At 50.2% G+C, this 24,147-nt stretch overlaps 1 protein-coding gene across 1 annotated transcript; it reads left to right on the top strand.

The window, feature by feature from the left end:
- Positions 1 to 4,656: 4,656 nt before the first annotated feature.
- Positions 4,657 to 23,049, top strand: ROPN1L (rhophilin associated tail protein 1 like). The gene is made up of 6 exons (XM_004017084.4): positions 4,657 to 4,721; positions 5,027 to 5,181; positions 11,280 to 11,403; positions 12,540 to 12,701; positions 20,671 to 20,846; positions 22,869 to 23,049. Exons 2-6 carry the CDS (start codon positions 5,051 to 5,053, stop codon positions 22,930 to 22,932), a joined length of 657 nt encoding a protein of 218 aa, XP_004017133.2. The 5' UTR covers positions 4,657 to 4,721; positions 5,027 to 5,050; the 3' UTR covers positions 22,933 to 23,049.
- Positions 23,050 to 24,147: the final 1,098 nt, after the last annotated feature.

Genomic DNA, 24,147 nt, shown 5'->3' with positions numbered 1-24,147 from the left:
AATTACATATGATTAGAGCCCCTCCATTCTGTTTTAAGGGTGAATTTAAAAGTGTAGTTGCAGAAGGTACATCCTCCCTCCCTCCTTGCCTCTCCCTCCACTGTGATTACAGACCATCCTCACCAGGAATAGTGAGGCCCAGCTCCGCGCCTTCACTGCAGGGTCCCAGCATGAAGCTTCCCCAGGTGGGCTCTTAGTGGAGATCTGGATGGAATGAAGCCAGTCAAGTCTACCTCACATATTGATCATGTGTATCGGAGAAAAAGGACTGCAGTGAGGGTTACTAAAGTGCCCTTTGTGACAAGATTCCTTTTTTCCTAGGTTCAGTTTTGTTTTGTTTTGTTTTTTATGATTTTTTTAAAAAAATCAAGTGTATCTGTATTTTATATGCAGTAGTGGTAGGTGAAATGCTATTTGACCCACAGGGTATGTATAAGCTGTGAAGTTGAGATTTCACAGCAGAGGATATTGTGCGCTGAGTCTCAGTAAGCGGTCATCAGTGCCCTCCCCCGACTGTGCAACTTGCAGCCACTCTTGTTGAAACGGAACCCACATCACAAGTGCCATAAGGGTCTGAGGAGGTAACACTCACCCCACCCGACCCTCCTTTACTGTGGTGTATGTTTTGTTTCCAGCACTGTACTTAGTACCATAGCGGAATGAAGTATGGGATCTACCTTCAAGGAGCCCAGTTAGAATGGAAAAGAACAGGAAAAAATGAGCAAAAGTTTCTGTTACAGGTATGAGTGAAACGCCGGGAGGAACACAGAGCAAGGATGCACCTGGGGAAGTCTGTGACGAGTTGATTGCATCCTTCATTACTGTCTCGGGTACATAGCACCCCTGCTCCCACACACCCACAGCTCCTCCACACCCTCGTGCAGTCAACTTCCGCTCAGACCCATGTGACACCACAACTGTCCGTATGTCAACACCTAGTAACCCACTGTACATTAAGCATCATCTTTTTGAAATTTCTTCCTTTACATACATATGTAACAGTGCCCCAGCCTTTCTGCTCCTCCATGTTTGTTCTGTAACTTTGGGACAAGATACTTCATACCTGGGAGCCCCATTCATTCACTCATTAGTTCTTTGCTTAAACTGATCAGTCCCTTCTGCTAGCTGCACAAATCCAATGTGTGATGGAACATAACAGAGTCCAGAAATAGACCTACACACATGGTCTGCTAGTTTTTGACAAAGGTGCAAAAGTGAGCAGATGGTGCTAGAATAATTGGACATCCAGATGCAAGATTTAAAATTGATCCATGTCCTAACATTTGCAAAAAGTAACTTAGAGTGATTACAGTCCTAAACGTAAAACCCTAAACTGTGTAACTTCTAGAAGACAAAGGGGAAACTTCGTCCTTGGGTTACAACCTCAAAAGCACAATCCCTGGAAGAAAAGTTTGATGAATTGGCCTTTATCAAAGTTGAGGACGTCTGCTCTTTGAAATACACTGTTTAGAGGACAAGAAGACAAGTCATGGAGTGGCAGAAGATATTTGCAAACATTTCTGATGAAGTGCATTTGGAGTAAAGAAGTATCAACCCAGCAGTAAAATCTATTTGCCTATTTTAAAAATGGGCAAAATTAATACTTAACTAGAGAGGCTATATAGGTGACAAGTCAGCACATGAGATGTTCAACAGAATTAGCCATAAGTAAAATGCATGGTTAGATAGTATCACAGACTCAGTGGACATGAGCAAACTCTGGGAGAGAGTGGAGGACAGGGAAGCCTGGCATGCTGCAGTCCGTGGGGTCTGCAAAGAGTCAAGACGCAACTGAGCGACTGAACGGCAACAAAATGCAAGTTAAAGCCACAGCGAGACACCGCTCCATACCTAGCCTATTACTAAAATTAAAAACACCATCCCACATCCTGATGAGGTTGTGGCGGAACTGGAACTCATACTCTGCTGGAGGGAGTGTAAACTGGTACAACCACGTTGGAAAAGAGCTGCACAGTTCTTAAAAGGTTAAAACATGTACTTAACACTTCTATTTATTTGCCAAAATATAAAGTCCATATGAAGAGTTGTACGTGAATGTTCATAGTAGCTTTATTTGTAATAACCCAAAGCTGGCAACAACCCACATGCCCATCAGTAGGTGAGTGGATAAATGATTATTCATATAATGAAATATTGCTCAGCAACAAAAAGCGATTCACCATCCATGTATACAACACTGATACACCTCAAAATGCTTATGTTGAGTGAAAGACAAAACCTGTATGCTTTCCTTTATATAGAATTCTAGAAAATGTACAGAAACCTGGAAGCAGCAGATCAGTGGGAGTGGGGTTTGGCGAGGAGGGATTTGAGGGGCTTCAAAGGTGCATGAAGAAATGGGGCGGGGAGGCTGCGTGTGTGTGATGGATGTGTTTGCCCTATTGATGGAGTTCTGGTTTGACATGTCAGAATTTACCGAATTGTGCAGTTTGCTGCATGTTAGTTACAGTTCTACTTTAAAAAGTAGTATGTTCATACATTCTCTCCAGTGGACCATTTCATTCATTCTCTTTAAAGCACTTCCTCCTCCTCCTTCCAGACTTTTGGCTGATGTTTATTCTTATTTCTGCTAGAAGATAGACGCAATCAGAAGAGAACTTTTCACAGGTTCACACCCTTGGCAGTTCTCACCATCCTCCCCACCCATTGGGTTTACCATACCCCAGGCACCCTCCCCTTTTCCAGAACAGGTCAGACCTCAGGACGTTTGCACTTGCTGTTTGCCATACGTTAATATCCAAGCTTTCCCCAACCTTATTTCTATACTAAAATGTCTGTTTTAGGGAGTCTCAACCAAAATTGTAGCTACTGGAGCACTCCTGTCTCCTGTTTTTTCTCTTTCATACTTAGTAATATTGTACAGTTTACTTATCTCATTTGTATTTGCATGTTTTTCTTCACTTGAATATAAGCTCCAATGATTAAAACAAAACAAAACAAAACAAAAATCTATTTGGGGATTACTACATGGCTTCCCTGGTGGCTCAGATGGTAGAGAATCTGCCTATAATGCAGGAGACTCAGGTTCCATCCCTGGGTCCCGAAGATTCCCTGGGTCCGGGAGATCCCCTGGAGAAGGGAATGGCTACCCACTCCAGTATTCTTGCCTGAAGAATCCCGTGAACAGAGGAGCCTGGTGGGGTACAGTCCATGGGGACACGACTGAGCGACTTTCATTTTACTTTCTTTTTTTTACTGTATTTCAGGACTGGGACATATTGGGCATTGAGTAAATATTGTTGAGTAAGTGATGAATCAGAATGAAAATAATGTGTATATGGTTAAAACCTGAAAACCATCCTCCAGAGGCAAGCGCTTGTCAGTAGTTTGGTGTTTGCTTCCAGACTCTGTATAAGCATGTGTCCACAGGTACTCTTATCAACACCCGTGTCAGGTGGCATGAGCCCTGGGCAGCTCTGTGGGGTGCTTCTTTCACTTCATATTTCTGAACATCTTTTTATCTCAGTATATAAGTAGCTGTCCCATTGAAAAATTTATAGCTGTATTGTATTCCATTGTGTGAATAAGATTATGATTTAAGTTTTCTGACAGTTAACTCATTTTATTACATGCTACAGTAAACATTTTTGCCCATATTACTTTATTAGTATTTCTGTAGGATAAATTTCTGGAAGACTGCTAAATCACTTTGCCCCATTAACACTTCTCTCTCTTGGTGTATGAAATTCCTTGTTTTCCCATAACGTTAAACAGTACCTATTTTCAGTTTAGCAAGTGCTCTGAATTTGGAATCGTGTGTCTTCACTTAATAGGTAGGCTTCATTTGCTAAGTTGCCCAGTTGAGGTGTTGTGTTTGGGGCCTGATGCCTCTAGGGAAGGAAGGAGGGCTTGTCGGTGGCCCCTTCTGGAGATAGCTCTGTCTATCGACTTAGCAGGGTCTTCATCTTCGTGCCTGGAGGCGGGAAAGGAGAGGTCGGTCTCAGGCCTGTTTCTTCCAGTGTGGGTGTTAAGGGCACCTTGCAGCAGCCAGCCAGGAGACCCGGAAACTAGGCTTCACACCTTGCACGCTACTCTAGTCAGCATCCACCAGAATGGAACAGTTTCTCCTACCCTCGGACCCCAAAGCTATCGTATCGGGGAAAAAAGTAACTTATTTACTCCCAGACCCAATCAGATCGGCTCAACCCCACCATCTTATTTAGGAAAACAAGTTAAAATCTTTCGGCTGGAAACTGCTACTCTATAAAGTGGCAGGGGCCAGGCTTCCGCAGAGAGGCTCGGGCCGCGGGCACATGTCAGCTCCCAGGACCTCAAAGGCTTCCTTCCACGGAGGCCACGAGGCATCTCGTTCCAAAGCTTCACCGAACCAGTGCAAAAGAAGAGAGGGCCTTTTGCGAATTCGCTTCTCACAGTTGGTAGTGGGAAATCGATCCAAACGTCCTTTTTTAACTGAAATGTTCGGCTCGTGCATCCGTAAACTACCCGTTTATGCAAAGCGGACGCCGAAGCTAGACTGCGCAAGCGCATCGCTCCCCCGACTCCCCCAAGCCCCGACCAGCACATGCTGCCAATCCCGGCTCTAGGCGTGTGCGCCTGCGCGACGCCAGAGGGGCGGAGACCGCGCGCGCGTCTCGGTTGCCTGGTTACTGCTGCGCGACAATAACGCTGGGTTGCAGCTTCTGGTCTGTTGCTAGGAAGGGCGGTTGGCTCTCATTTTCAGAGGAGCCTGCGGAGGAGCGGTAAGAACCTGTCTCCGCCGCCCGCGCCTTGGGAAGCCGGCCCCTTGGCCCTCCTCCAAACCCGAGACCCCCCGCCGCCGTCCCCGCCCCACTCCAAACCCAGGGAGACACGGACGGCCTGGCCTGGCCCAATTTAACCCTGGGACCCCGCCCCCAGCCCCTCGCGTCCCACAGACCGCCGGCCCCGGCCAGGCTCTAAACTCGGGACCTGGGACCCCGGCCCCCGGAACCCCTTGGCAGGCGCGTCTCCCGCGCGCCCCAGGCTGACCGATTCGTCCTTCCTCTTCCCCCTTGCCGCCTTCCAGCTTGGTTCTGGTCTGCGGAGAGCGATGCCGCTTCCCGACACCATGTTCTGCGCGCAGCAGATCCACATCCCCCCCGAACTGCCGGACATCCTGAAGCAGTTCACCAAGGCTGCGATCCGCACCCAGCCTGCCGACGTTCTCCAGTGGTCCGCGGGGTAAGCCCCTCTTGGGCCAGCACCTGCAAGAGCCGGCCCGTCGGCATGTCCAGTCGTGCCTAGTGAACCCTTCTACCTGGACCAGTGGTCCAACCCTCAGGACACAGACCAAGTACCGACGGAACTTAGCATTGGTAGCATCTACACCTAAGTATCTGTCTAGGAAACATCATGCATTATTGACTGTGAGACCAGAAATGACTGCACAATGCCCATTTATCTACGAAGTAGTGACACCATTCTTGGAGAATGGTATTTATGCAGGTAGACTGAAGTTTATAAAGCAGTAACATGGGATAAAAAGTTTTTGCATTGTGTTATAAAAGTCAAACTATCACAGTCCCTTTATCTTACTTGTGAAATGATTTTACAAAGAGAAATCTTAGGCTTATGTTCCTTGTCATCAGAGAATCCTCCAGGATTAGGTACTTGTTGAGTTTTTTGGAACCAGAGGGACTGGCTTCAGTTAGAGTCAACATCCCAAGAATGCAATAAGGTTAAACTCTGTCCATCGTAGTTCACAGCACAAGAGACTTGACAGTGTCTTGCAGCAAACATTGTAACCATTTCCAAGAACCGATTATCAATACTTTTAAAGTCACAAGTCAACAGACCTTGAGTGTGTGTGTGTGTGTGTGTGTGTGCGTGCGTGCGCGCGCGCGCGCGTGCGCGGGTGCACTCAGCCCTGCTCAGTTATGTCCGACTCTTTGCGACTCTGTGGACTGTAGCCCACCAGGTTCCTCTGTCCGCGGAATTTTCCAGGAAGAATACTGGGGTGGGTTGCCGTTTCTTCTCCAGGCAGAGATCTCTACCCAGAGATCTAACCCAAGTCTCTGGCGTCCCCTGCATTGGTAGGTGGATTCTTTGACCCAGCAGACTTTAGAATCATTAAAATAAATCCTGATGCTTTTACAGGAAAGCTCTTTGTCCTTTTGTAGTAAACAGACTCAGAAACTCAAATCTGTGGTCACAGAATCAGTAGAAATTTAACTTAGGGTTTTTTTGTTTTTTTTTTTTTTAGTAATGAGTGTCAAATTTTGCTGAACTTCTCTATAAATTGTATGACCAAAGTGAATTATTACTAGGACGGCTGTAACAGATAACCACCAAATGTGATGGCTTAAAACAACAAACATCTCTGTTCTCACAGTTCTGGAAGCCTAAAGTCCAAAATCAGTTTCACCAGGCTACACTCAAGATATTGCCAGGGCTTTGCTCTCAGCTGGTAAAGAATCCGCCTGCACTGTGGGAGACCTGGGTTCGATCCCTGGGTTGTTGGAAAGATCTCCTGGAGAAGGGAAAGGTTACCTACTCCAGTATTCTGGCCTGGAGAATTCCATGGACTGTATAGTACATGGGGTCGCAAAGAGTCAGATACGACTGAGCGACTTTCACTTTTACTTGCTCTCTCGAGACTCCAGGGAGAATCTGACCCCTCCCCTTGCCTTTTCCAGCTTCTGGACCTGCATTCCTTGTGTTGTTGGGCTCCTGGGCCCTTCCTCCATTGCCAGCACTGTGGCGTTCTCACATGTACCTCTGCCCCCCTCCTCTAGGAACACTTGTAATTGCATTTAGGAACCATCCAGATAGTCCTGGATGGTGTTCCCAGCTCAAAATCCTCTCTCAAACACGTGAGAAAATTTGAGCATGTATTTGCTCAAAATACATGCAAACTCCCTGTTGCGATGTTAAATAAGATCCACAGCTTCCGGGATCAGGGCCAGGGTATCTTTGGGGCCCTCACTGCACCTACCAGACGAGGCTGCTGGTTAACGAGCACTTTACCTCTGACAAATGCTTCTGAAGGACTCTCTCAAGGTTCTTGCCCAAAATTGCGGTCTCTGAGTTGTTTTTTTTTTTTTAATTCATTTTATTTATCTTTTTTTCCCTTTCTAGTTATGCTGAGTCTTTGCTGCTGTGCACTGGCTTTCCCTGGTTGTGGAGAGCGGAGGTTATTCTCTCACTGCTGTGCTCGGGCTTCTCACGGGGTGGCTTCTCTCGTTGCAGAGCACAGCCTCCAGGGCGCACAGCCTTCAGCAGCCACAGCATTGGGCTCAGTAGTTGCGGCTCCTGGGCTGTAGAGTCTGGGCTCAGTGGTGTGGTGCACGGGCTTAGTTGCTCTGTGGCATGTGGGATCCTCCGGGACCCGGGACTGAACCCATGTCTCCTGCATCAGCAGGCAGATTCCCATCCGTTGGGCCACCAGGGAAGTCTGTGGCCTCTGGTTTTAACCATTACTCAAGCCTAAATAAAAGATCACAGCTCTTTCAAAAGAGTTTATTCATACTTAACCAAACCTTCCAAAATTTAATCTTTTTTTTTTCTTCTTCTTGGAACGTTATATTTGGTAACACTTTAGAGGCAGCTCTTTTAAGCTTCACTTTAATTGAAAAGGCTTAATCAAGAACCTTCTGAATGTTCCATGCCACTAATTTCATTTTTAAGAACAATTTTGGAGTTGAGGAGAAAAAGCAGGCATTGTTCACGTGTCTCTGCTCACTCAGAACAGAATCTGTTAGGCAGAGATGTTGTTCAGGAGAACATAAAGTGGTCTTTGAAAGATTTTGTAGCGATTGGGGTTAAGACAAGGCAGGAGAGGACATAGCCTGTGACACAAGGACCACGATAGGAAGGAAACGCAACGAGAAACCAAGCAGGGAGCCAGGATGCGCTAGCTAGCTAGCAGGCACTCACGGGAGGGTTCTTGTCAGACGAGGTTGTCAGGAGGCAAAGGTGGTCCAGCCTGGCTGGACCTTATTATGTCATTGAGCCCTAAAGGCTTTTGCTCACATGCGCCTTCTGTGCATGTGACATAAATTGGCCTGGCCACTCAAGCAGGCCTCCTCCACCCTGGCTCTGATGATGCTTTGACTAGACAGACCTTTGTCAGCAAAATGATGCTTTTTAATACACTGTCTAGGTTGGTCATAGCTTTTCTTCCAAGGAGCAAGCGTCTTTTAATTTCTTGGCTGCAGTCACCAAAAGCTCTTTGGGGGCGTGTGAGACTGTCCTGTGCATTGTAGGGTCCTTAGCAGCCTGTTGACCTGCACCCACCAGGTGCCAGTAATACCAGTCAGCCCTGGTTGTGAAAACCAACGGTGCCTCCAGGCACTGCCTGTGCCTTCATGGGGAGGGGGCACTGCTCTAGAGGCTGCCCTGAGCCTGGGGCCTGCTCTGATGCTGATGAGGAATAGTCTGGGTTGTTGTTGTTCAGTCGCTCAGTCGTGTCCAACTCTGCAACCCCACGGTCTACAGCACGCTAGGCCTCCCTATCCATCACCAACTCCCAGAGCTTGCTCAAACTCATGTCCATCAAGTCAGTGATCTTGTCCATCCAACCATCTCATCCTCTGTTGTCCCCTTCTCCTGCCCTCAATCTTTCCCAGCATCAGGGTATTTTCCAATGAGTCAGCTCCTCGCATCAGGTGGCCAAAGTATTGGCATTTCAGCTTAAGCATCAGTCCTTCCAATGAATATTCAGGACTGATTTCCTTTAGGATGGACTGGTTGGATCTCCTTGCAGTCCAAGGGACTCTCAAGAGTCTTCTCCAGAACCACAATTCAAAAGCATCAGTTCTTTGGTGCTCAGCCTTCTTTATGGTCCAACTCTCTCATCCGTACATGACCATTGGAAAACCCATAGTTTTAAAAGCATCTTTTAATTTCTTGGTTGTAGTCACTATCCAAGTGATTTTGGAGCCCCTCAAAATGAAGTCTGTCATTGTTTCCATTGTTCCCCCATCTATTTGCCATGAAGTGACGGGACCAGATGCCATGATCTTAGTTTTTTGAATGTTGAGTTTTAAGACAACTTTTTCACTCTCTTTTTTCGCTTTCATCAGGAGGCTCTTTAGTTCTTCTTCGCTTTCTGCCATAAGGGTGGTGTCATCTGCATATCTGAGGCTACTGATATTTCTCCCTACAGTCTTGAGGTTCCAGCTTGTGCTTCATCCAGCCCAGCATTTTTCATGATGTGCTCTGCATATAAGTTAAATAAGCAGGGTGACAATAGATGAAAACCACAGTTAGGATTAACATGGTCACATGAAGCCCCCTTCCCCCAGCCTGGCCCTTTAGGGCTTCGGATCTACATTTGTCCAACTCATGCTACCTGCCTTTTAACTTTCTCTCAAACCATCAAGTTAACGAAATATGACTGTATTTGTCCTAAAAGCATGAAAACAAAATTGAATTTGAGGGGTGGAGAGAGAAAAAGGGTGTGAGATATAAAATTCCTTTTAGTCTGGTGAATGTCTTGTTACCTACACTTTGTTACATGTTCTGAGATGTTTCTAATTATTCATATATCTAAAAATTTTTATTGGAGTAGAGTTTATTTACAGTGCTTTTCTAGTTTCGAGTGTATAGAAAAGTGATTCAGTTACATATATATCCATTTTTTTAAAGATCCTTCACCCATATGTATGTACGTGTATGTATCAGTCGCTCTGCTGCTGCTAAGTCACTTCAGTCGTGTCCGACTCTGTGCGACCCCATAGACGGCAGCCCACCAGGCTCCCCCGTCCCCGGGATTCTCCAGGCAAGAACACTGGAGTGGGTTGCCATTTCCTTCTCCAATGCATGAAAGTGAAAAGTGAAAGTGAAGTCATTCGGTTGCTACCCCTTGGACTGCAGCCCACCAGGCTCCTCCGTCCATGGGATTTTCCAGGCAAGAGTACTGGAGTGGGGTGCCATTGCCTTCTCCGATTAGTCGCTCAGTTGTGTCCAATTCTTTGCGACCCATGGACTATGTAGCCTGCCAGCTTTCTCTGTCCATGGAATTTTCCAGGCAAGAATGCTGTTGTAGGTAGCCATTCCCTTCTCCACAGGATCTTCCCAACCCAGGGATCGAATCCAGGTCTTCTGCATTGCAGGCAGATTCTTTATCATCTGAGCTACCTGGGAAGCACCCTTTACCCCTATAGGTTATTAGAGAATACTGAGTAGAGTTCCCTGCGCTATACAGTAGGTCTTTGTTATATATATTTTTATATAGTAGTGGGTGTATGTCAGTCTCCCAGTTTATCCCTTCTCTCCACATTTCCCCTTGGGTAACCATAGTTTTTCATATCTTTTATATTATTTCCTGTGACCCTGGATGGTTTCGTGTTTTGTTTTCCTGGATATGTCATTTCTTTGATGGTGGGAGAGTGATGTGGGCAGCAAATGTCATTATTTCAGGAGCTGGTCTCCACTGACATGCGTTTTGCAGAGACCCCACGTGGCACCCTTCTCCCTCCCGCAAGAAACCCGATGTACACCCCCTCCTGAGTTGTTGCCCCAAACTATCTCCATGCCTGCTTGTTCCCAGAATTAGCAGCCATGTCCATGTCCCAGAAAGGAACAATTAAGGGGAAAAAAGTACCAAGCAGGAAAAGTGAAGGGTAGGGAATGTCGGCACCTGACTCAGCCAATCAGGTGACTTCGCTGCTCCAGGGGGTTTCCCAGACCTGCATAGGCAGAGATGCTTGAAATCCTGCCTCTCAAAATGCGGCAGGGCCAAGTCTGCAACTCTCCAAGTGGCATGACCTTGCATGCGACATTGCACTCGGGTTCATGTGGGGCCCTGACCTCCACCTCCTCTGGCAGCGTCTCTGGACCTGAATGGATGTTTGCTTGATAAAAGTAGCACATGTTACTGGAGACCCCCAGGTGTGCCAGATGAGGGGTCCCTGAGTCTGGAGCTGCCATTGTCCCCATTGTGCAGACAGGGAAGCTGAGGCACAGGAGAAGGTGAAGTCCAAGAGCTGAGTGGAGGAGCCAGGAGGGGAGCCCGGGCCAGGGGCCCCAGCCTGGTCCTCCCTCATCACGGCCTCCCTCTGGGGTCGGTGATGAAAGTGCCTGAATTTGAGGGCTGCTTGTGTGTCAATGAATCCGCCTGCCAACGCAGGAGATGTGGGTTCAATCCCTGGGTTGGGAAGATCCACTGGAGAAGGAAGTGGCAATCCACCCCAGTATTTCTTGCCTGGAGAATCCCGCAGACAGAGGAGCCTGGAGGGCTACAGTTCGTGGGGTTGCAAAGAGTCGGACACGACTGAGCGATTGAACAACAACAGCATGTGTCGATGAAGCTTCAGAGATGTCTATTGTTGTTTCAGGTATTTTTCGGCTTTGTCAAGAGGAGATCCACTGCCCGTGAAGGACAGAATCGAAATGCCCATGGCCACTCAGAAAACAGACACAGGCCTGACTCAAGGACTCCTTAAAGTTTTGCACAAGCAGGTATCAGAGTCTGTGATCAGTCAGCTGAGCTTGAGATAAAGCTGCAGGACCTCCACAGTCATCCATCCACAGCCCTGTGCCCCCTTCAGGGAACCTTTGAGATTTAATCAAGGAGGGAATCTTGAATTCAGTGACCTTCCTCTGGTTTAAAGAACCCAAGATCACTGTCCACAATTATATAGACATACACTTTGTTTTTTTAAGTACTTGCATTAAGATGCAAGAGGCTATTGGACTATAATGAAAGGTTTGAAAATATGGAATTTCAGACTTGGGGGTTGCAAGATCCTTTTTGAAATATGAGTTTATAAAAACTATGCTAAACATGATAAGCTGCCACCTTCTTCATCTGAAGGGGTATTTGGTTTCCAGCCCTCCTGAAAGCCCTTGAGACCCACTGGCTCACTTAGAGAGTTCATAGAAAGTGTGTTTTATCGGAATGATTGGGCTCTATTGCCAAAACAGATCAGTGGTAGAGCCCTGAGTTTTAAAGTGGCTTGTCCCCATTATGTGTTCCTGACCAGGGTGCTGACTTCTATACACGGGATTCTCCCATGGCTTTCTCGCTTAAGGGAAAACGAATAACCACTGAGAGAGGTAGTCTGGGGGAAGACACGCGAAAATTGCTCAAAGCTCTTCCACGCAGAATACTGCTAGCAGATCACAGAAGTCACCCATTTTCATCAAGTTGTCTTAAAGTAGTAGAAGGAATACATGTATTTTCTGGGTTAAAATTTCTCCTATTTAACTGTCAGCATGTTGTGGAGTTGGATTTCATTTGGTCTATGGAAGTTTATTTGTGTTGTGAAGTGTTGCTCCTCATGTCCGTGTGCTCATTTCATTAAGTCATAACATTATGCCATGTTCGCTTCACAGTCCTTTTTTCTCTCAAGAAGTAACTTGTTGCCAGTCTAGTTCCCAGTACCACCCGCCCCCCACTTCCCTGCTCGTGTAGCCCAGCTCCCACGACACACACACATACACCCCCACCCCGCTCCCCTCCCCTAGTGGTGGGCTAATGGTGAAGTTCATCTTTGAATGGGGATGGGTACTCTATTTAAGTCTTTGCAAGCATTATGTGATTTCTTAGGTCCTCATCTTAACATCGATTATGTCATGCTGTGCTTTCCAAATAGTGTAGCCACAAGGAGTATGTGGACTTAGCAGATCTTGAGCAGAAATGGAAAAATCTGTGCCTGCCTATAGAAAAATTCAAAGCTCTCCTGCAGCTGGATCCTTGCGAAGACAAAATCGAATGGATAAAATTTTTAGCACTTGGATGCAGCATGCTTGGTGGGGTACGTACCTACAAATAGCCTGTTAATAATTCTGAGTGATCATAGGCCTGCTGTCCAAATAACTTAGCTGTTTCAGTAACTGTAAGAACACTCTCATCACTTTAGTAATGCTCATGATTTTAGTCATTTTGTCTTAGGCAGTTTTTTTCAGATGCTTATTGTATTTTAGGCTTGTAGTTATTTAACTTACAGAAGTTAAATACTTATGAGTGCCTCAGTGTAAAAGATGTTAACAGTAGATAAAACATGTAGATACCATGAAAATGTGTTCAGTGTTTAGAAGAGAATGCATCAATGACTTTTATTAAACTATACATCATTTGACAAATTGATAGGTTTCCCTCTTGTGCAAAAAGAAATAAAATTATCTTCTATTTTAGTTAAAATCAATTATTAGTCACCTACAGCAGTTAAAATCGATTATTAGTAACTTAAAGCAGATACCTTGCTGATGTTAAGAAGTATAACCCATACAGGTTTAGGACTGAAGACACAGACATTCCTCCAGTCTGTGAACTGAGAAGGGCGGTGGGTGTGGTGGGGAGGGGCTGGAAGTCAAGAGCCTGTCTTCAGCTCTAGAATTTGAGTCGCCGCATGAGACCCAGGGGTCAAGTCCACTTTCAGTGTGTGAACAAAAGGACTGAGAAAAGAGCCAGCTCCTTTTACTGCCGAGACCAGGTGTGCAACCCCCTCCCTTCAGTCTTTGGACCCCAGAGCACATACTTGGCTAATCCTTAGTCCTTGCTTCATGGGGCACCCTCATCTTGGGTCCCTGCACAAGCCTCCTTGATTCCGTTTTAACTCTCTAGCAGTACTTTGTCTGACACTACCTCACAGGGCCACTGACAGCTAACTGCCTGCAGCTAACCTTCCATCCTATCCCCGCACTGCCCTCCACGTCAAGCATCGGCTGCCCTGAGCTCCTGCTTCCTGTTGAGCGCCTATGGACCCCCAAGAAATACTTGATTTAATTTTAGCTGGTTTCAGCTTTATGTTGTTACTAATCTTCTGGAACTTTTCTTTGATTCCAAATTAGATTTCTCTTTGTTCATCTGCCTGGCTACAGACGCTATGGTTCATTCACCTCCCTCTGCTGTGCCGTGCCCGCTCTGCGAGTATCGCGTACTTTACCACCTCTGTTCATGGCCCCAGTGAGAAACTCAGAAACCCCAAAAAAGCCGGGAGTCAGGCTGGCTGCTCCCTTTCGTGGTGTCCCTGCCCACAGGTGGCGTTTCCTGCCAGCCTTGGGCTGGACAACCCAGACCCTGTTGCCACCTGTCTCTGGGCTCCGAGGCCACTGAGGAGAATTGCAGTGGGGTGTCACTGAGAAGGACAAAGATGCATTTAGTTACTGGAAGAAATTTTATATGGCTTTGTTCATCTGGAGCTCCAGGAAAGGGAGATTTTAATAACACAAAATGAATAACTAATATTTGATTTGATGGTTTATTCCTCTAAACTTGGTTTATGAGGCTTAGATTTTTATAAAGATGGGAAAGCAGAATATTTCATCTTTGGGGGATCCATCTTTGTAAGTGCGCCCTCCCAAATCAGGAGAATCGGGCGCTAGATTTCAAACCAGACCAGCCTGTGTTCTGCAAGAGGAGGCCTCATAGCTGTATGTGGGGCGTGACGCTAGATGGAGACATTTGTTAAGGATGGAGCTTCCCTTCCGGACTGAAGCCTGGGCAGGTGACAGGGAAAGAGCACACTCACTTCTCTTTCCTTCCCGGAACGTGTCGCTCAGCCCATCAGCCCATGGGGATCCAGCACTGGCCCCTGACTAAGCCACCTGGGCCCGGACTGGGCCGTTGACTCTCTCTTATTTCTCTGCGGGGAGCTGACCCTGGGGAGGGGGTTCAGGTGTGAAAGTCCCCTGCTCCTCTGCCAGGCAGAGTTCAGAGCCTGGGATGCCTGCTCCATCCTGGCCTGCCCACCCCCTCAAAAAAACCCCAGGGCAGGGCTAGCTGTGGTCCACGGGGGCTGTGATGGGCCAGGCCCAAGGGGACATGTGCTCTGTTGACCCACCGGTGCCCATGTTGGCAGGACAGCTTGGAGACATCCCAGAAGCCCAGAGATGTGACTTCCGGGAGACGGCTCTTCAGGCAGATTGGCACCTTAGCACTTGTCTTTATGCTTAGAAGAAGGAAACGTTCAGAAAGGAGCCAGTGAGGAACTGAAGCGGGATGAGAAGGAGGAATTTCTCATGGATGACTGCGGTCCACTTCTCCGCACACTGGACTGCCGTGAAGCTGGAATCTGGTCACTGTGCCTCGCTGAGATGCACCGCTCCGGCTGCCCCACCCGCGGTGTCTTGTGGCTTTTCAGGATCTCTGTGGAGTCTCTCTAGTTGGATGGGTTGAGTCCTCTGCAAAGACTGGAACCTTCTCTGAGATTTCCGAGCCATATGTCTCATTCCTTCCATGGATGTCTGTCGATTGCAGCTCGGTGTGGGCTTTGCTCTGAGTGCCAGGGGATCTCGACACCCCATGGGCGACATCTGGTATATCCTCTGAGCCCCAAGTGCTGCTCTGGTTCTTGAGTGGAAGCTTCAGATGCGACTGGGGGCAGGGCACGGGAGCAAGAGCATCAGGGGGCTCTGCCTCAGGAACCTTAGCCGTGGGCAGAAGGCCTGTCTCCCAAGGTGCATGATCGCTGGGTGAGATGACCACAAGTCTGCGTTGTGATCTTTACCTAACGTTTCTGCTGCCCCATCAATGTCCTAAGAAGTAGATCAGTGTTTTTCATCTGTTTTTTTTTTAAGTATGGAGATCTTTTTTATAACATGAAAAAGTTGAAAGTGGACCATAAGGAAGACTGAGCACTGAAGAATCGATGCTTTCAAACTTGTGGTGCTGGAGAAGACTCTTAAGAGTCCCTTGGACAGCAAGGAGATCAGAGCAGTCCATCCTAAAGGAAATCAGTCCTGAATATTCGTTGCAAGGACTGATGCTGAAGCTGAAACTCCAGTACTTGGCCATCTGATGTGAAGAACTGACTCACTGGAAAAGACCCTGGGAAAGATTGAAGGCAGGAGGAGAAGGGGATGACAGAGAATGAGATGGTTGGATGGCATCACCGATTTGATGGGCATGAGTTTGAGTAGGCTCTGGGAGGTGATGGACAGGGAGGCCTGGCGTGCTGTAGTCCATGGGGTCGCAAAGAGTCGGACACGATTGAGCGACTGGAAAACAGCAGCAAGACAGTTGTGGACCAAGTCCACCTTCCCACCCGCCCCACAGTGACAAGCTGCTCCCCCAGCTCTGGCTCATCTTTGAAAAGCTTTTGAACTTCCTCATTCACGGGAATGTCCCTCCATGTGTACAGCTGCAAATATACGTGTGTCATCTGGACGTATTGCTTACGTATGGCCGTCGTTTCCAGTGTTCTCACCAGGTGTGGGAATGTTTGGAGCCCTTGTCTGTTTTCTCTTTAATCCTCCGAGCAGCCCTCTGAGGAAAGCCCTGATCTCAGAACCCGTGGGCTGGAGGGCTGAGCGGAGCGGAGGGCAGGGGGAGGCAGCGGGGTGGGATTTGAACTCAGACCACAGGCTCCAGAGCCGCTGCTCCTGGTGGACATGGGGGGTGGGATCCCTGTGATGACTCTCTAGCCCAGACAGTGTGCCACCCACAGGCTGGGACACGCCCCAGAGAGTGCCAACTCCTCGGCCTTGCCTTTGATACCATTTTATACCCTTAAAGCGAAAAGAAAAAAGAAAGTGAAGTCGCTCAGTCATGTCTGACTCTTTGCGACCCCATGGACTGTAGCCCACCAGGCTCCTCCATCCATGGAATTCTCCTGGTGAGAGTACTGGAGTGCATTGCCATTTCCTTCTCCAGGGATCTCCCCAACCCAGGGATTGAACCCAGGTCTCCTGCGTTGCAGGCAGATGTTTTACTGTCTGAGCCACCTGGGAAGCCCTGTCCTAAGGTGATCCGCTCCCTAAAACACTGTGTGCCAGCCTGCCGACCGCGCTCACCCTGGAGGCCTCAGACCGCCATCCCACCCAGCTGCGGGCCGCCCGTGGGCTCTGGTGTCTCTGAGCACCGCGGGGCCCTGGGTGCTGGAGGTGGCATCCTCCAGGCTGTGCTCTCCCCTGGTTCAGGTTCCCAGCGGGGCCTCGCGAGCCTGTCCGGAGATGCTCACCTGTGAGCCTCAGGCCGCAGGCTCATGTACTAACTGCCTCCCAGCTAGGAGACAGCTGCCCCTGCCCACCACACCCCGGCTGTGCGTCCGCTCTGTGGGGCTGGGGGCAATGGGATCAGCGGATGCTGAGCATGCTGGTCCCTCCGTCCCTCCAGCCCGAGGCACTGGCTTCACTCACATCCGAGAATGTGGCACTAGCCACGAGCCCCAGGCACGCGCTGTAGATGAGGAAGCTTGTGAGGAAAGGAAGTGAAACGGGGCGAGGGGGGCGCTTCTTTAAAAATGAGACCTGGGGGTCAGTGCCGCTGCCCAACGTTGAGTCGGGTGTCCCCCCCCAGAGCTCTGGCCACAGGGCGGGAGCGAGTGCCCCGCACTGTGTCCTGTGTTCAAAGGGTCAGGCAGAGTGTGGTCCACGTTGTTCATTCCCTGCAGCTAAAAGGGACCCGCCGGGGGGGAGGGTAAGGTGGCTTGCGGTGTCGTCAGGACAGCAGCTGCAATGTGGAGACTGGAGGGGCCCACAGGACCAGCGCTGCGCGTGCTCGGGAGGCCAGGTCTCTCCTGCGTCTCCACTCGAATCTGAGATGAGGCCTCGGCATGCCTGGGCTTCCCTGGCAGCTCAGACAGTAAAGCCTCCACCTGCCAACGCAGAAGATGTTAGAGACACAGGTTTGATCCCTGGGTCAGGAAGATGCTCTGGAGGAGGGAACTGGCAGCTCACTCCAATATTCTTGCCTGGAGAATCTCATGGACAGAGGAGACTGGAGGGCTACGGTCCCCGGGATCACAAAGAGTCGGACACGACTGAGCAACTGACACTTTCAGGCGTGCACGCTGCGCCGGTGTGCACTGCAGCCGCCGCCTCCTGGACCAACCACCAGCAAGAGAATAACAAGCAGCGGGTTAGTGGGGCTGCTGCCCAGAAGATGAGTCCTTGTAGCTGGTGAGCAAGTAGCCTTAGGACCCACGACCCTTAGGGTGAGAGAGCTGTTGTAGGGAACAGAGTTCCCAAGCCAAGCAAGTTGACTAATGAGTCCTTGTGGACATAAAAACTGCTGCGAGTCTTTGCGTCGGAGATGTTAGCACCGGTAATGTCATCACATCTTTGCGGGGGGAAGTGATGCCAGCATGTTTGGATGCGTTTTTTTTCCCCTAAAATATCTCTTCCTCGGAAGCGCTGGAGCAGCAGTCATGAAGAAGAGCGTCTGCTCTGGCTCCTTGCCAGCTTCCTCCACCCCTCAGCCCTGCAGTAGGCCCCCAGCCCCGCCTCGATGACTGTCATCCGGTGTGTGGGCTCAAACAGCAGGATCTAACAGAGCAACTAATCTCTGAGACATTTCAAGCAGGGAACCTGTAAAATACACAACTCTCTGTTCACCCAGTCCTCCCTGGGGATGGTCTTTCGGGGAGATGGTGCGTGCGGTGGTCCCTGCAGAAATGAATAAATGAATGCCACCATTTTTTCTAACTAGAGCATCCCCTCGTCCCCAGAGCTGGGCTAACATCAGGACTGTGGGGTTGTCCGCTCACCCTCTGCATCCCGTCTTAGCAGGGGCCGTCGGTCGGGGTGGGTGTAGACGGTGGTGGTTTGCAGACACCCCGAGTCCCAGCAGCTGGTGGGGGTGGGGGGCAGTGTGCGCCCATGGTCCAGGCTCACCCCTAGCCGGTATGTGTCACCCTCTGCCACGTGCTCCCCGAGCCAGCCCAGAGCGGGGATGTGCTGGTCAGGGCCGGGCTTGGGATGCTGACTGCTGAATTCCCGTCCCAGCTGGCTCACCTGGTTGAGTGACCCAGCCTCTCGGCCCCCTTGACCCCATCTCGCACAGTCACCATGAGGAGTGAGTGAGATGCCCAGTCCATCTCTCGGGGTTCCTGCTGGGTGGCAGTGAGGGGTCGTTAGCACTTTCTGGGCAGGAACCTCATTTTGGTGCCCCTGCCTTGCTCCTCCCACTGTGGGAAGCACCGCTGGTTTCTCTCTGATGTTCACTGTGAGAGCCTGGTCCATCCCCTGGCGGTTGACGAAGCTGGTGTGTAGAAAGAGGACCTCAGGGAGGCCTTCTATCAGGGCCTGTTTCAGCAGCCTGTCAGACCCCGGGGGCGGGGGTGGGGGGGGGGGGGGGGGGGGGGGGGGGGGGGGGGGGAGGGGGTTCCAGCTAGCAACTGGCCAGAGGCGGGCCCCCTCGCAGTCTTACAGCCTCAGGAAGTGAGTTCTGCCCACCCCCTTGGGAGGCTGGCAGTGAGTTCCCCAATAGTTGAGGCTCTGGGTGAGAACCAGACCTCTGCCGCCACCCGACTGGTGCCTCGGAGGAGCCGGCTGGCTGGGAGGCGGCCGGATAATGAGTGTGTTTAAGGCCTGGCCCCGGCCCTCTGCGTGTCCCTGAGCTGCGGGACTCGCTTCCACACGGCTGCTGCTCTGATCCATTCGGTCTACCCGTGCCCTCCCCTCCACCTGCTGCCCCGCCCCGACCTTGGGGAACTGTCCTCTGCAGCCAGCGCCCCCCCACCCCAGTTTTCCTGGCTCTCTCTTCCTCGTGAGCACAGCCCACATTTCATTCCTTCAGGAGCTGCCCTGGAGGGCTCCGGTCTGTCCCAGAGGCGCGCATCTGCGCTCTGTGGGACCCACCGTCACTGTGGCAGCCCTCCATTTCAGCTCCCTGAGGGCAGGACAAGGGCCTCAAATGGCAGCGAAGACACTCCCACCGAGGCTGATTTCCTACCATCTCGCAAAACTGCTGGGGATTTAAGTCCAGTTCAGTCGCTCAGTTGTGTTCAACTCTGCGACGCCATGGACTGCAGCACGCCTCCCTGTCCATCATCAACACCTGGAGCTTACTCAAACTAATATCCATCGAATCAGTGATGCCGTCCAACCATCTCATGCTCTGTTGTCCCCTGCTTCTCCCACCTTCCATCTTTCCCAGCATCAGGGTCTTTTCCAAGGAGTCAGTTCTTAACATCAGGTGGCCAAAGTATTGAGTTTCAGCTTCAACATCAGTCCTTCCAATGAATATTCAGGACATCTCCTTTAGGATGGACTGATTGGATCTCCTGGCAGTTCAAGGGACTCTCAGGAGTCTTCTCCAGCACCACAGTTCAAAAGCATCAATTCTTTGGTGTTCAGCTTTCTTCATAGTCCAACTCTCACATCCATACATGACCACTGGAAAACCATAGCCTTGACTAGAGGGACCTTCCTGGGGTGTTTGACTTGGGCCAGGGCTCCCCTGACCCTCCCCCTCATACCCTGGTGACTAGAAGGGGTCGGATGGAGGAGCGTCAGCATGCTCTGGAATGTTCTGGAAACTCGTGCCACGTGGGGGCGGGGAGGAGTTCTGGCTGAAAGTCAAGGATGCTGCGGAAAATGGGGTTGAGGGGGTGTCTGATCCAGGTTCGCCACTGCCCCCAGCCTGCTCAGGGCCCTGCCAGCCCCACCCCCACCCCCACCACGGGTGGCCCAGTTGGGGACAGTTTGCTCTGTCCCGAGGTATGTTGTGGGGCCAGAGGGATTTGGTGTGCAAGTTGCCTTGTCCCTCGTCAATAAGATCCAGGCTTCCTCTTGTCTCTCTAAGAGTCATTCCCTGTTTAACATGAGAGAGAATCTGGAAATCAAACTCTTTTTTCAGGCCAAGTACATCCTGATCGACCCCTTTTTCTTCCTTGTGGCGATTGTAAATTCCCGGTAGTTCTTAATTTAGACCGCCGAGAACATACTTGGGGGAGAACTTCTGTAGGCTGTACGCAGGTGTCTGTCTGCGGCTGTCTTTGCTGTCCGTCTTAGCACATCGCAGCGTTAACCGTTTCCCCGCCTGCCCTCTGCCGTCTCCAGTCACTGAACACTGCGATGAAGCACCTCTGCGAGATCCTGACCACGGATCCCGAGGGCGGGCCTGCGCGCATCCCTTTCGGGACCTTCTCCTACGTATACCGCTACCTGTCGGAGCTCGACTCGGACATCTCTGCGTCGGACACCGAGGCCTACCTCTCCTCGCTGAAGGAGAGCGCGTAAGTGCAAGCGCCGGGGCTCTCGGCTCTCAGACGATCGATCCGGCCTTTGACGGGAGGGAAGGAGCCCCCCAGCCCCGAGGTGTCAGGTGTGGCTCGGTGGTGTGAGGAGGCCGGGCGGGGGCGCCGCTCAGCGCGCAGACTTCACATCCCGCCGGGCCTTCTTAAGCACGGGATGTGCGATGATTTAACACCATGGTTCAAAAGGAAGAGTTCGTTTCTCGACAATGCAACCCAAAAATGGGTCCCCGCAGGTGGAGGGAGTCCAGACTCCCCGCGTGAGTGAGGAGCAGTGGGAAGTGACCCCGTGCACCTCGCCCCCCACCTGCCCCCGGTGCTGCCTGCAGGGGCTGTGCCCTGCGAGGGAGGAGCCGCCCCCCAGGTGTCGGCTCCTCGCCTCTGCGGGTCTGAAAGGTGATGCTCGCAGGCCTCCGGACAGCGGGGCCGCTCCCCAGGCCCCCAGGCGCCCCTGCCCACAGTCCCCCGAGCCCCCACACCCGCCACCTGGAGCCACAGGACAGGTTTGCGGAGAGCCACGCGTGCCATGCCGGGACGTAGTGGTGGTGCGCGCACGTGTGTGTGTTTGTGATGGTGATAGATCCCAAGACGGCAAGGCGACGGAGCCGCTGATGGCGACACTGACCGTGTCAGTCCCGCTGCCCGGCCCGGGAGCCTGCACCCGGCAGGCCCATCCCCACCTCCCAGGCTTTCGTCCCCTGCCCCCGCCCCGCCCCCAAACCCATCTGGGGTGCTCCGGAGCTGGCCCCTCCCCTCCGCCCCTAAGGGGAGCCTGGCGCCCCCACAGCCCTCACCTGGAGCCCTCGAAACCCCTTCCTCTCCTCCATCCTTCAGAATCGCATTCCCTACCCCCCCCCCCCCCCCCCCCCCCCACACCATCCCCTCCCCGACCCCCGCCACGGGAAGGGGCGAATGGAGTCGCTCCTCACTCAAGCGGGGAGTCAGGACTCCCCCCACCTGCAGGGACCCATTTCTGTGTTTCATTGTTGAGAAACGAGCTCTTCCTTTTGAACGCGCCCTCGTTTTTAAACCATTTGACACCCTATGCTTAAGAAGGCCGGTGGCGGGATAACTCGCCTCCCTCTGAGTTGCCCGTGGGTTCTGTCTGGCGTTGGCCCCCAGCTCCAAACTCCGATGTCAAGTGCCTACTGGACCTCCCTTCGGGGATGTCTGGTGCACCCCTCAGGCTTAAAACCATCCCAACAGAAATGCGCGTTTGCCCAGCCTGAAAGTATAGGTAAAGGGCATTTAACTGCAGGCTGTGAGGTGGGAGTTTATAACCCGGTGTTTACAATTACAAAGACAGTAACCGGATTCTGCCTAAGCAGAGGTTGGGCTCCTGAGCTGGGAGGTCCCTGCACCCAGGAGGGACGTCCACTCTCTATCGCCAGGTGGCTCCAATGGGAGGCTCTTCCTAAGGGGTCGTTCCCCTGGGCCCATAAGAGGTGGTTCCTTTTTATGGTAAAGTATGTTTCAGAACCACTAACTTGTGTTCCTATTACTTTTAAATATGAGCCCTCAAGGCAGTTCTTATGTTCCCACTGACATGGAAAATGGACGTTGTTCCAGTTCAGTATTTTTACATCTAAGATGCTAGAAGAAGTTTACTAACGTTCGCATCTTTTAAGAAATAAAACTATCTGTAGATAAGGAGAAAAGTCAAAAAACGTTGTCAGTGCCAAAGTTTGATAGACTTAAGACACTCCTTTGAGCTCTACTCAATCAACTTTTAAAATACTAGAAAGAGCCTCTTTATACTAGTGACTTAATTTGAGTTGTCAATAAAAAAATTTTTTTAATCTAGTACTAATTTTTTTCACCTAGAAATATATATGCATTTTTCAGTGTAAGAAAATAGAGTGCTTTATTTTTAGAGGTAATAATTACTGATTTGAGACCACAGTCAATTTTTAAGGTAAAGCTAAATTATGCTATATTGCATAGAAACAGTATGATGTGCAGTAAGAGATTACTAATGGGTGTCTTTGTCTGTTTCCCATTTAGAGCTGCGAGAAAGAATGGTATGATAGGTCTTTCAGATTTCTTCGTTCTAAAGAGGAGAATTTAGAAAGCCTTGAAAAGAAAACTCAGAAGACAGGCCATTAATACAGAGAAGAACACATTTTAATGTCAAAATAGTGCCTTTCAAAACCTTGACACCAAATACAACATGTCATTAACCACATACATATGTAGTGTGAGTTTTTCTTGTAATGGAACATGACCAATGCATCATGGGGTCCTATTTAGTGATTAAAAGATGCTTGCTCCTTAGAATGAAAGCTATGACTGACCTACACAGCATATTCAAAAGTAGAGACATCACTTTGCTGACAAAGGTCCGTATAGTTAAAGCTATGGTTTTTCTAGCAGTCATGTACAGATGTGAGAGTCGGACCACGAAGAAGACTGAGGACCAAAGAATTGATGCTTTTGCACTGTGGTGTTGGAGAAGACTCTTGAGAGTCCCTTGGACTGCAAGGAGATCCAACCGGTCAATCCTAAACGAAACTGACTCTGAATATTCACTGGAAGGACTGATGTGAAGCTGAAGCTCCAATACTTTGGCCACCTGATATGAAGAGACAACTCACTGGAGAAGACCCTGATGCTGAGAAGGGCTTCCCTAATAGCTCAGTTGGTAAATAATCTGCCTGCAATGTGGGAGACCTGGTTCAATCCCTGAGTTTGGAAGATCCTCTGGAGAAGGGAAAGGCTACCCATTCCAGTATTCTGGCCTGGAGAATTCCATGGACTGTAAAGTCCATGAGGTCGCAAAGAGTCAGACAGGACTGAATGACTTTCACTTCACTGATGCTGGGAAAGATTGACAGCAGGGGAAGAGGAGGGTGACAGAGGCTGAGAGGGTGAGATGGCATCACTGACTCAGTGGACAAGCTTGCTCAATGAGCAAGCTCCAGGAGACAGTGAAGGACAGGGAAGCCCGGAGTGCTGCAGTCCATGGGGTGACAAAGAGTCGGATGTGACTTAGCAGCTGAACAACAACAACATTTAGTGATTGTTGTGCTCTGCATTCTCCTAAGAGCCTCAATTGCAACACATTCACAGCAGAGAAATGACCCGGGGAAAGCACTCTGTTTGGAGGCTGCAGAGTAGGCAGGGGCAGGGGCAGGGTAAGATCAGCTGTACCTCTTCTTTCAGAACTCCTGAGCACAGGAAGGCAGAGGCCCTCTGCTCGCTGGCCATCACACCTAGGCTGCCTGGAAGGAGCGTCTTGTGCTGAAGCTGGATCTTCTCTGTGACAGGATGGCCCAGGAGACTC

Source organism: Ovis aries, chromosome 16, assembly GCF_016772045.2.
Source record: "Ovis aries strain OAR_USU_Benz2616 breed Rambouillet chromosome 16, ARS-UI_Ramb_v3.0, whole genome shotgun sequence".
In the NCBI taxonomy this organism is placed as follows: domain Eukaryota; kingdom Metazoa; phylum Chordata; class Mammalia; order Artiodactyla; family Bovidae; genus Ovis; species Ovis aries.
Note: the sequence above shows the minus strand (reverse complement) of the source record. Positions and strands in the feature narration are given on the sequence as shown.

What these genes read in the sequence shown, in the direction of transcription:
- ROPN1L (XM_004017084.4), top strand. Translation starts at nt 5,051, where the DNA reads ATGCCGCTTCCCGACACCATGTTCTGCGCGCAGCAGATCCACATCCCC. An exon ending in TTAAAGTTTTGCACAAGCAG is followed by an intron (nt 11,404 to 12,539) that starts GTATCAGAGTCT and finishes CTTTCCAAATAG; the next exon opens with TGTAGCCACAAGGAGTATGT. An exon ending in TCCTCGCTGAAGGAGAGCGC is followed by an intron (nt 20,847 to 22,868) that starts GTAAGTGCAAGC and finishes TTTCCCATTTAG; the next exon opens with AGCTGCGAGAAAGAATGGTA.